This window comes from Harpia harpyja, chromosome 19, assembly GCF_026419915.1.
Source record: "Harpia harpyja isolate bHarHar1 chromosome 19, bHarHar1 primary haplotype, whole genome shotgun sequence".
Taxonomy (NCBI): Eukaryota; Metazoa; Chordata; class Aves; order Accipitriformes; family Accipitridae; genus Harpia; species Harpia harpyja.
In genome coordinates, this window is record NC_068958.1 from 3,584,554 (window position 1) to 3,595,582 (window position 11,029).

Below are 11,029 nucleotides of genomic sequence, written 5' to 3' on the forward strand. Positions count from 1 at the left end.
TCCCCTCCCCGGTACCGCACACCGGCTGTGCCGCCGCCTCCGCGGCCTTTAATAGCTCCGCAAAACCCGTTACACAGCGGCCGGGACGAGGGTTACAGACCGCCTGCGGAGGCCGAGCCCCGCCGCAACCTCGGGGACTCGACGCCCTGCGCAAACCGCCCGCCGCCAGCCCTTTTCCCTCCGCCATGACGGGGAGAGAATGGCAAGGGGAGTCCCGGCCAAAACGTGGGGTGCTCACGGGGTCATGGCCAAAACGTGGGGTGCTCACGGGAGCGCAGGCTGCAAGGGGAGGCAGGGCCGTGGTCCCAGCCTAGCAGGAAAAGGGGCATACTCTTGTCCCTTTGGGTTTTAGCGACCCGGGGCGGCCACGGCCACACGGCAGGTAGAGACGGGAAAGCCCGTTCTGCAGCGGCACTAACAGCTTCGCACGTCGTAACGAGGTTGTGTATCAGAAATTAACTTTGAAGTAATGGTTTCCGCATGAAGGCAAAGTTCTCAGTTTTGTTTGAGTCACTGTCCGTCTTCTGACACTTCAGAAATTCTGTCTATTGATTTAAGGAGATCAGCGACGAGCTGCAGCGATTCTGCTCCGGAGACCAGCTGCCTGGAACGTGGGAGAGAGACAGCGTTAGACTGAGGAGGAGAGGATGAAGTAGCCAGGCAGCGTTTTGGTGGTGTTTACCGGTGCAATGTGATTTTTCAAGAAGCAGTTTACCTGGACTGAAGACTTCACTTCTTGAAGTGAAGTGTAAGAGACATAGAGATCCTAAGTATAATGGCTTTACATTAAGTAAAAAAATAGGACTTACACATTCTAGTTATTTTTATTACCTAAACTTGGAGGAAGACACGTTGCAGGTAAGTAAGGACATGGACTAGCTGATCTGGCATACAGAATACAAGAAGTTTCAATCCTGAAAAACCCACTGGGGACGTGTAGTTGTGACCTCAGTATTGAGACAAGCATCAGGGGTAGCGTTAGGAGAGTCGTCTTAAAACAACTCACTTGATCGAAGACCGGGAGTTTGTTATAACCGTGAGAAGGTTCTGTAAGGCAAGGTCTGCGTTTTGTTTCACCACAGCCAGACTCGCCGACTGGCCCGACCTCAAGGCTTCATTCTCTGTCTTGTAATTCTTCAGCTGAACCTAGGGAGGAAACAAACACTTTATATGAAAATAACTACAAAACTCTGCTAGATACTTTACAAGTAAAGCAACTAATGAACACATTCGTACAGCAGTTTATTAGCTACAGCAGCTAACGAATAGATCCCGTAACCAGACTGCCTAGAGAGAATGTCTTCCCTGCTCTGGAGAGCAGTCTCTGACAGAAAACTACAACTTAGAAGCCTTTATTAAAACTGAAAACGTACACAGCATTTTCATGTCTGCTTGTTTCACAGAACCAATCCAGTGTTGTAACAGTGGCATACCCCAGCTCCAACAGTGGTGATGGAAGCTGTTACCTGACGAGGATGCTATCATCTAACTACGCAGGCTCTGCTGAGCTGTCTCTAATATCTGTCAAGCTTCTCTCCCTTCTCTGCCAGGCACTTTCCTACAGCTAAACACCCATTTGCCCTGTTGCCTTACAGCATTCACAGGTCCCCAAAATCAAACACATCACATGAAACTTCAGCAAAATTGTAACTGAAGTGCCACATGTCACAGAGATGAAGTTAACAGTCTGCGTAGGGCTGAAATGTTCTAGTCTAGAACATCTTCTCTGGCATTCACTAGGAAAAGTGAGGCGTAGTTAAGATTTTTCAATATCTTTTTTATAGGCTCAATTTCAAGATGTATGCTTTCAGCCCCAGGACATTCAGCAAGGCCTTAAGAATACTGCTTCCTACCTGAAGTAGTGCATTTTCCTGTTTCAGTTTTGTAGCATTGTTTTCTGCTTTAACAGCCCGTTTCTGAAATAGAATAAAGATTATTTGTACCATAGCAGTGCTTAGGACACAGCAGGCTGTTTGACCTACGTAGGGATGCACGATTCCAGCACATAACTTAAAGTGATGTGGTTTGCGTTATACCACCTTGTGTTCTGAATGCTTTACGAGATGGGGATAGTGCCCCCAGTCATGTCTGATCAGCTGTCTCCTCTCCTCCCCATTTTTCCTTTCTGATATCTTCAAGTGCCATCCATCACTTCTGGACATATTTTTTTTTTTTCTTGGACAAGAGAAAAAGGTACTCAGTATAAATAAGCAAGCAGGAAAAACAGCTCTTAGTTCATATAGGAGGTGTTTTCAGAAGGCTGCAAAAAAGCAACTGAAGGTGTGATGAATCCAAAAATGGTATTTCTGCAAAGACCTCCCTTATTCTAGGTAGTGAAAGGAGTTCTAGACTGGGACTTGTTATAAGGGGAAAGTCTGAACCCATGCCAGAGCTGTTTAGTGCTCACACAGGTGAAGCAATCACTTCAGCTTCCCTCACTCTCCTGGGGGAGGAAGGAAGAAGAAGGGAACTACACCAGCTGCGAGCAAGCTTCTGCTGCTGTGGCAAACACCAACACTTACAGTCATCAGCTGGAGATTCTGTTCCACGTGCTGCACCATTGCTTCCAAATCTTGCGCTTCTTTTTCTTCTTTAATTTTGTTTTCCTCAAGCTTCTTTTCAAGCTTCCTCATCCTTAAAAAGCAAGAGACAATGTACAGTAAGCACTTGTAACATTAAATACTTCAGTAAGAAAATTCTAGGGAAGAAACTCATTCTTTCATGTTATGAGAAAAATGAAGTCTTCCCACAGAACTACACTTCTAGGCTGTGGTTCAGGGGATTTCTTTGTTCAACATCCATTAGCATTAACGGGAACTATACAGCTGAACGCAGAAAGGCCATGCAGAAAACACAGTCGTTCACAATCAGTCTAGATAAGGGTAATTCTGAAACAAACGGTTACCTCATCACCATGGAAGTACCAGCTGCCTCACTGTGAGGAGCAGCAGAGTGCAGAGGATTCAAATGGGAACTTAAGAAATTGCCACCCTAGATCAGTCACTGGGTTGCTTAACCAAAGGAAATTCAAGTCTCCCAATATCAAGTTGCTCACCAGCAAAAATAAAAATGCTTCTCTTGCTTCAAAGGAGAGAGATTAAGATTCATTATTTTGTTAATCTAAAGCTTTATGAAATGCATCCTGTCAAGCCCTACCCTCATTTTCACTAAGCACCTAAACTGCATGAAGCGTAAGCCACACAAACACACTCATCAGATGCCAGCTTGCTACTTACTTTCCAAGCCTTTTTCAATAAGAAAACCAGGTTTGTTAAAGCTTTTTAATAAATAGCATAGATTTCAACTACATTTTTCTTCTTTAAAGACGTTGACTGCTTCCAGTGAGCACCTCTTCTAAGACAACTCCTTGCTTATGTGGTTACTTTCCCCCATATTGTGGCTTACGCACTTGTCTGCTTGAGTTTCAGAGAAAATCTGAAGCTTATTGATCTTGCTTCTCAAACTGGCATTCTCTTCTTTCAGCTAAAAAATAAAAATTCTCATTAGAAATGAGGGTGTGGTTTCACAACACTACTAGCACTCCAAGACAAGTACCAGAAGAAATATTCAGCTTTAACTCTAGTGCTGGAAAGTCTTGCACTTTCTATTACATTCAAGCTTACTTTCACACCTGATTTTCCCCTCTCGAAACCACTTAACTTCACTAACCCTCTGGGGCACAGAAACGTGGCACCAAACAGCCAGCGCAGAGCGACTCATCGAATGCTGTTAATTCTAAATTAACATGACTTCAAGATGAAGAGCATGAGCAAGTCACCTGGGTCACGCCAAAAGCAGCGGGACAGACAAGGTGCTGGATCTGACCCATGCTGCAGAGCAGTTTTTCAGACCTACTTCTCTCCCTCAAGCTGCCACGTATCGCGCAGCCCTTGCTGACAGCACGCTTTGACACCAAGTTTCTCTAAGAACCTGATACACGAGCTCCGAGCTCGCTTGACAGAAGATGGAGCTCGCAGGCGGCGTTTGCGTCTGCCCTGAGAAAGGAGCCGGGAGGTCGGCCGAGGTGCTTACCTCCTCGTAGCTGGGCTGCCGAAGGGAGTGAAAGCCCGGCCCCGGGGGGGCTCCGAGGCAGGCCACGCTCGGGTCCTCGCTGCCCGCCAGCCCCGCACCCTCGCAGAAGAAGGAGCCGGCGGAGGGCGAGGCGGGGCCCGCGACGGCGAGGTGGGCCTGCTCCACGACCAAGGGCTGGTAGCTCCCGCTCCATTCCTCCTCCTCCTCGTCCTCCGCCTCTCCCGGCGGCGCCGGATCCGGGAATAAGAGGGGGCCGAGGCTGGGGCCGAGGCTCAGGCCGGGCCGCGCCGCCTGCGGAGGGGAGAGCAGAGCAGAGGGGCTGAGGTGGGCGCGGGACGGGCGCCTCAGCGCGGCAGGGCCCAGCCGCGCCCCCACCCGGGCCCTACCTGGTGAGCACCGCCCGCCTCCTCGCAGCTCCGCGCCTTGCTGCGGACGAACTCGCGGAAGGAGAAGGGGTTGGGCTCGGCCGGACCCGGACCCGCCGCCATGGCCGCCCCGCCTCCGCCCTCTCCGCTACCCGGGCGACCACCGACCGCGGGGCGGGGCCTCGCCTCAGAGCGGGTCCCGCCTCCCTTCAGAACGGACCAATTAGCGAGCGGTCACCCCAACCTCGCCCAACCGCGGCCTCTCCCGGGTCCCGCCTCCCCGCCCCCTTTCCCCGCCCATCCATTCCCCGGGAGTCACCGCGGCTGCGCAGTGCCGCCTGCCCCGTACGCACGTGACCCCGCGCCGGGCGGCAGCGAGGCTCCCGGTTGACGGCAAGATGGCGGTCGCCATGGCATGGCTGCGGCGGGGCGCTTGGGGCCCGGCCCGGCGGTGAGCGGGGAGAGAAACGGGGGCGGGCGGGATGCAGCGCCCGGTACCGGCCCGCGGGGGAGCTGCTGTCGGGGCGCCCGGCCTCGCTGACAGCGGCTCCCGCCGTCCCGCAGGTGCGGGCTGGCGGCCGGCCGGAGCTACAGCGGCGGCGGCGCCTACCCCAGCGTATCGCTGACCTGCCCGCTGCCCGGCGTGCCCAAGGCGGTCTTCGCGGCGGCCGAGGGCCGGGAGAGATTCGAAACTCGGGTGACGGTACTGGAGAACGGGCTGCGCGTCGCCTCTCAGAACAAGTTCGGGCAGTTCTGCACCGTGGGCCGTGAGTACCCACTCCCCGGCAAAGGGGGGGGTCCTGGCGGGGGCACCGGGCCGTGAGCTGCCCCGGGCTGAGCTGGCCTGGCCAGGGACGCGGCGGTGACACTTCCCCGCCTGCGGGAGCCTGGCCGGGTGTAAGGAGCAGGGAGGGGGGTGGTGGTGTGTGTGTGTGTGGTAAAAGTCACGCTGACTTCTTATTTTCTTAACGCTAGTTCTTGTAAATTCGGGATCAAGACATGAAGCCAAATACCTCAGTGGCATCTCTCACTTCTTGGAAAAACTGGCCTTCTCCGTGAGTACCGTACTTGTCGTAGTGGGGTCCCGGAGTCTGTGTGAAACACCGTAAATCTGCACCTCAGCAAGTGGCCGAGGGCAGGGCCTGCTCCTTGCAACGGCACTGTGGGTCTAATCTGTTTAAAGAGATGGTGATAGTATTCCTCATTAATTAGGGCAACTGTAATTATATTTTGAAAGTCTGTTGTGCTTTCACCTTCAAGGTTAGTGAGTATTTAGCAAACCGTTTGACTTAATGTAGAAGAAGATGCTTGTTCTGGGCTACAACTGGAGGATTATAAACAGTTATTGCTTTACTAATTAGTAACACTGGTATCTCTTCTTAGTCCACAGCTCAGTTTGGCAGCAAAGATGAGATCCTTCTCACCTTAGAAAAGCACGGGGGCATTTGTGACTGCCAGGCGTCGAGGTATGATGCTCTTTCTCTCTGCTCTGTTACCTGAGTGGTTGTAACACTGACAGTAGTTTGAGTTGCTTTTTCTGGTGTGTGGCAGTAAAAGCCACTTTGTGTTTCTAAGCAGCAGAAATGCATTTGTGGGAACTGCTAAGAAGCTACAAAAGTGAACCTGAAACGGTTATAAAAGTCAGTTCTATTTCCTTTCGAAACCTTTTAATGAGTAATGGTCAAGCAGCTTTATCTGTGACTTCCTGATGCACATTTACTGAATGATCATAGAAGTGACTTCTCAGTGCAGAACCCTTCCGCTTGTGTTGCAGGGACACCATAATGTATGCTGTTTCAGCTGATGCCAAAGGCCTGGACACAGTGGTCAACTTGCTGGCTGATGTAGCGCTACAGCCCAGGTTATCAGGTCTGGGAACATAAGTCTCTGTCTCAAAAAAAAGACTCCCAATGCATGACTTGCTATTAGATTTTAGAATTCTTCATTAGATAGTGCTCATCAAGAAGTTATCATGTAGCAATTGGTTATTTTGTGTGATGGTTGTCATCTCTTGCGTTTTTTCTTATTACAGATGAAGAGATTGAGATGACTCGAACTGCTATACGATTTGAGCTTGAAGACTTGAATATGAGACCTGATCCAGAGCCTCTGCTCACAGAAATGATCCATGCGGTAAAACACTGAAAAGTCTGTCTTGCGTGCAGTCCCCTGTATGAGAGATGCTGCATTCTCTTCTTCAGTTTTTCATCAACTTCACTGTTTATTTTAGATTATTGTGAGAACAGATTTTTCTGTTATTGAATTAGATTTCAGTGGTGGGAGAATTTTGCTGTCCCTCCACTTTGAAATCCTACATTCTACACACATATAAGATTTTAACCTAAACTAAAACGATCTATAACTTATCTTTGCTTACATGGGTGACAACACGTTGTTAAGTTATGCTGACATTAGTGAAATAATGCTCAGTTTGTCTTCTCTTACATGTGTCAAACAGGTAGGCATAATTCTAAAACAGAAAAAGAAGGTTTAGATGGAGGGGGATGAAGTAATAATTGTTACTTTCATGTATCTGTTTCCTTTTAGGCAGCCTACAGAGACAATACAGTTGGACTGAACAGGTTCTGCCCAGTGGAAAACACTGACAAAATTGATCGAGAAGTCCTGCATTCATACTTGCGGAACTACTACACACCAGACAGGATGGTCCTTGCCGGGGTGGGAATTGAGCACGAGCAGTTAGTGGAGTGTGCGAAGAAATACCTCCTTGGAGTGGAGCCAGTGTGGGGCAGTGGGCAGACCAAGGATGTGGACAGATCTGTGGCTCAGTACACAGGAGGCATTGTCAAGGTAAAGGGAAGGTGGAGGTGGCATTGTGCCTCTTCCTGGCTGTTGGAGGTGCAGATTTGGACTTGAACTGATTTCTCTATAGGCTTTGCTTTTCTAAAATTACATACCATTCATGAACATGAGCCAAAACTGGCCATGACAGCCACTATCTGGGTGACAGGTTAATTATTGGGAATGTATCAAGCTGGATACAACAGAGATGAAAATCAGTCCTAATCATTTGTCTGCCCTTCCCGCAGGTTGAAAAAGATATGTCAGATGTGAGTCTGGGCCCTACTCCCATCCCAGAGCTTACCCACATCATGATTGGATTAGAAAGCTGCTCATTTTTAGTAAGTATCAACCTAAAATCCTTTGTTTTGGGTGCCCTGTACTTGAAGAATCCCAGAGTACAGTACTTCATGTAAACGTTGGCACTCTTGCTGCTGGTGCTGCATGTACAGACAAGCAGCTTTTTCACTGACAGTTTGAAGAAGGCACTGACCTTTACGCTCTTCTGACTCTTTTTCTCCCTCTTTACTCATCCCAGACCCTTGCGAGCTCTGCTATTAGCTGACTGAATTTCTTGTTGCAATTCAGGAGGAAGATTTCATTCCCTTTGCTGTATTAAACATGATGATGGGAGGTGGTGGCTCTTTTTCAGCTGGAGGGCCTGGCAAGGGCATGTTCACCCGACTGTATCTCAATGTGCTCAACAGGTTTGTTTGCCTTTCTGTTTAAGAGATAGCAGAAATGGTCTTCTCTAGCAGGTTCACACAGATGGCTTCATCTTTTGAAAGCCAGCACCCCCGGGTTTTACATCAGCTTATTCTGCTTGAAGCCTGTGGGGCTGATTTGTTAGTAGGTATTTTGAGAGGGTGAAAGGGCAGAAGTGACCAGGAATCCTGTCTTCCTCCACTAGCCCAACCCACCCTTTAATCAGGGGGTATTAACAGAATTGGCAGTAGGTACCAGTAATACTGCTCTGTATTGTTCTGGGTTTGGTCTCAAGGATGCAAGTGGAGAGAAGGAACAAGATGGCACATGCAGAAATTGTCAGAGGCAGGGATTGATAATTCTCATTGGCACCGCTGAGAATCCTGAAAATGCACTAGGAGGGGACTCACTGTCCACGTTTGTTTAATTTTTACATTTAAATTCTGGTTTTTAGATTTTTTTTAAGTACTGTTTGTATACTCACAGGCACCACTGGATGTATAACGCAACCTCTTACCACCACAGTTATGAGGATACTGGTCTCCTGTGTATACATGCCAGCGCAGATCCAAAACAGGTATGTAGTCCTGTATTCAAAGACAGGTGTCCTTTAAAAGTAATCACGCTGGTTATTACCAGACAGGAATGTTAACAGAATAAGCATTGTTCTAATCTTCTTTCAATTATCTGTTTTTCCTAGGTTCGAGAGATGGTGGAAATCATCACAAGAGAGTTCATTCTAATGGCAGGAGCAGTGGGAGAGGTCAGCAGGGGGCAGACTCTGTAGATGGGCTTTGAGCTGAAATACTGCATTGCACTGGCCTTGCTAGAATGAAATTTTGTAGATAAGTATGTTAAGTATTTCTGTAAAAGAATATAGTAATTTTAGCAACACGTTCACAGAGAGGAAGGTGTTTCCAGAACTTTTATGTGGTATCTTGTATTAGAGAGCAGTGGCCAGAACATCTATTTGTATTTGCTGCTCATTTACAGGTAGAACTTGAGCGAGCAAAGACACAGCTGAAGTCCATGCTCATGATGAACCTCGAGTCTCGGCCAGTTATCTTTGAAGATGTGGGAAGGCAAGTGTTGGCAACAAACACAAGGAAGCTACCTCATGAACTCTGTGCCCTGATCAGTGAGTAGACAATGCTTTTCCTTGCCTTGACTGAACTGTACGTACAATTAGGTGGGGGGAGCAACTTACAACGTATTCTTGTAGCACAGATGAATTGCCTTACAAAGCACGAGGACATAAATACTACAGATGCGTATTTCAAACTAATTTTCTGAATTGATTGCAAGCTAGCACAATGCTTATCTTTGTCAGAAGGAAGGAAAAAACAGAAGCATGGTAGGGAAGGTCTAGAGTTAGTAATTGGTTTTCTGAGCACAGGGTCTGACTCAGAATCATAATAAAGCTGCTTCATGCTATTTAGAATGTAGTGGTCACAGCTCTGGCTTTTTTTTTTTCTGCAGGTCAGGTGAAATCTACTGATATCAAGAGAGTGGTCACTAAGATGCTTCATAAAAAACCAGCTGTGGCTGCACTGGGTGACTTAACAGATTTGCCCACTTATGAACACATCCAGGCAGCGCTTTCCAGCAAGGATGGGCGACTCCCTCGGATGTACCGGCTCTTTCGATAAAACAGTGCATCTTGCACATGTCTGACAGACTTGCTTCTTTTTTAATATATTTATGAGATTAATAATGTTGCTGCAAGCCCTTTCCCCCATCTTTCCAGGCATACTGTTCAAACATGGAGCTATGCTACAGCTGAACAAAGCTGCTTCAGAACACTGGTCTGTAAAAGGCTCGTTATGTCGGGCTTAAAGGCCTACCCTGGCTCTGGATGAGTACTTTGACCCTCTGAATAGGTTACAAGAGAAGATGGGTTTATACAGGCTTCTCTTGGCACTGGGGAGAAAATGGCAAGCCAAAATAATCATCACTACAACTGAAACTGTGTCTGAGAAGGCAGTCACTGGTGTGTGTTACCACTTAATCCTATCAATCAGCAGTAGAGGCGGGGCTGTCACACTGGGGGTCCTGGGGTGTGCCCTTGTTTGAGGAATGTGGTGGCCTGTTAAAGAGTTTGGCTTACATATAGCTGAATTCAAAAGAATATTTATAGCTGTTACCAAGGTGAACAAAGTCTTGGTCAAACTGAATTAGAAAATACTAGTTATTATCCATGTGAAGTTAAGCAACAAGTTTCCTGCAGTACAAGCATCATGGATCCATTTCATCAGTGTCATTTACCATTTGCAGTACTACTAGAAATCACGTCTGGGAACAACTTCATAATTTTGCTAGAGCTCAGAAGAAAGTAGACCTATGGCATAACTAACAGTTTCTGGGGAGTCCATATACAGAGATACTATGCATAATGCTACATGGACACTTAGAATTAAAGCAATCCTATTCTTCAGGTTTTTCACTTGCAAGTGAACTATGCTAAAGAATAAAAATTCTTTTACTCCAGAGTTAGTATACAAACAGGAAGTTATTAAAGGAGTTGCTACTGCACCCTAGTTTCTTCAAATTGTCACACAGCTGAACTTGAGGCCTTGCAAAAAGAAGACGTAATTGTCAGCCTCAGCAGAGATGGAGCTCAGCTAGGAGTCAGGATCAACAAAATGATGTTCAGAAAGCTCATGATCTTGAAAGCAACTCACACAAAGCTAAGTGCCACGCATTTGATACACTGAAGAAATGGAGACCCAGAAGAGAGGAAATAAAGCATCTGATGTACATAATCCCCTAACATATGGGCTTAAAAATGTAGACAGCTGCCTTGCAGCACTTCGCTGGCTTGATGTGCATTGTAAGGAGCAATCAGACTGGGAGCAGAACACTGTGAGGCAGCTATCACCTGCTTTGTCCTCATACCTTTCCTCATGCAACTAGAAGAAAACAGGTTGCATTGCTTCTTGTGGAACCCACAGTATGGAAGTCCTATTCAGTTGTTGTGTATGTTTGTAAGAAAATAGAGAGACCTCTAAATGACTGGAGCCAGTAGTAAGAGTTCTGACATTCATCAGCTAATGGCTGGGTTTCTTTAACTGGCAGGTGAAATGTGCTTTGTTTGCTCAATGCAAACAATCCCAAAGAAATCTGTC

At 47.5% G+C, this 11,029-nt stretch overlaps 2 protein-coding genes across 2 annotated transcripts; one reads left to right on the forward strand and one right to left on the reverse strand.

Moving 5' to 3' along the window:
* Positions 1-23: 23 nt before the first annotated feature.
* On the reverse strand, positions 24-4,645 carry ENTR1 (endosome associated trafficking regulator 1). The gene is made up of 7 exons (XM_052814399.1): positions 4,419-4,645; positions 4,033-4,323; positions 3,410-3,483; positions 2,523-2,634; positions 1,854-1,916; positions 1,007-1,146; positions 24-604 (listed from the first exon to the last, which is right to left on the reverse strand). The coding sequence occupies exons 1-7, from the start codon at positions 4,518-4,520 to the stop codon at positions 511-513; spliced, it is 876 nt and encodes a 291-aa protein (XP_052670359.1). The 5' UTR covers positions 4,521-4,645; the 3' UTR covers positions 24-510.
* A 70-nt stretch (positions 4,646-4,715) lies between these two features.
* PMPCA (peptidase, mitochondrial processing subunit alpha) lies at positions 4,716-9,571 on the forward strand. Its single transcript, XM_052814398.1, has 13 exons — positions 4,716-4,848; positions 4,962-5,164; positions 5,373-5,452; positions 5,781-5,863; positions 6,172-6,266; positions 6,430-6,530; positions 6,945-7,208; positions 7,448-7,540; positions 7,788-7,906; positions 8,391-8,481; positions 8,605-8,667; positions 8,898-9,042; positions 9,384-9,571. Exons 1-13 carry the CDS (start codon positions 4,796-4,798, stop codon positions 9,551-9,553), a joined length of 1,560 nt encoding a protein of 519 aa, XP_052670358.1. The 5' UTR covers positions 4,716-4,795; the 3' UTR covers positions 9,554-9,571.
* Positions 9,572-11,029: the final 1,458 nt, after the last annotated feature.

What these genes read in the sequence shown, in the direction of transcription:
- PMPCA (XM_052814398.1), top strand. Translation starts at nt 4,796, where the DNA reads ATGGCGGTCGCCATGGCATGGCTGCGGCGGGGCGCTTGGGGCCCGGCC. An exon ending in GCAGTTCTGCACCGTGGGCC is followed by an intron (nt 5,165 to 5,372) that starts GTGAGTACCCAC and finishes TCTTAACGCTAG; the next exon opens with TTCTTGTAAATTCGGGATCA. An exon ending in TCACAGAAATGATCCATGCG is followed by an intron (nt 6,531 to 6,944) that starts GTAAAACACTGA and finishes GTTTCCTTTTAG; the next exon opens with GCAGCCTACAGAGACAATAC.
- ENTR1 (XM_052814399.1), bottom strand. Translation starts at nt 4,520, where the DNA reads ATGGCGGCGGGTCCGGGTCCGGCCGAGCCCAACCCCTTCTCCTTCCGC. An exon ending in GGCAGCCCAGCTACGAGGAG is followed by an intron (nt 3,484 to 4,032) that starts GTAAGCACCTCG and finishes TTTATTTTTTAG; the next exon opens with CTGAAAGAAGAGAATGCCAG. An exon ending in AACTCCCGGTCTTCGATCAA is followed by an intron (nt 605 to 1,006) that starts GTGAGTTGTTTT and finishes CCCACGTTCCAG; the next exon opens with GCAGCTGGTCTCCGGAGCAG.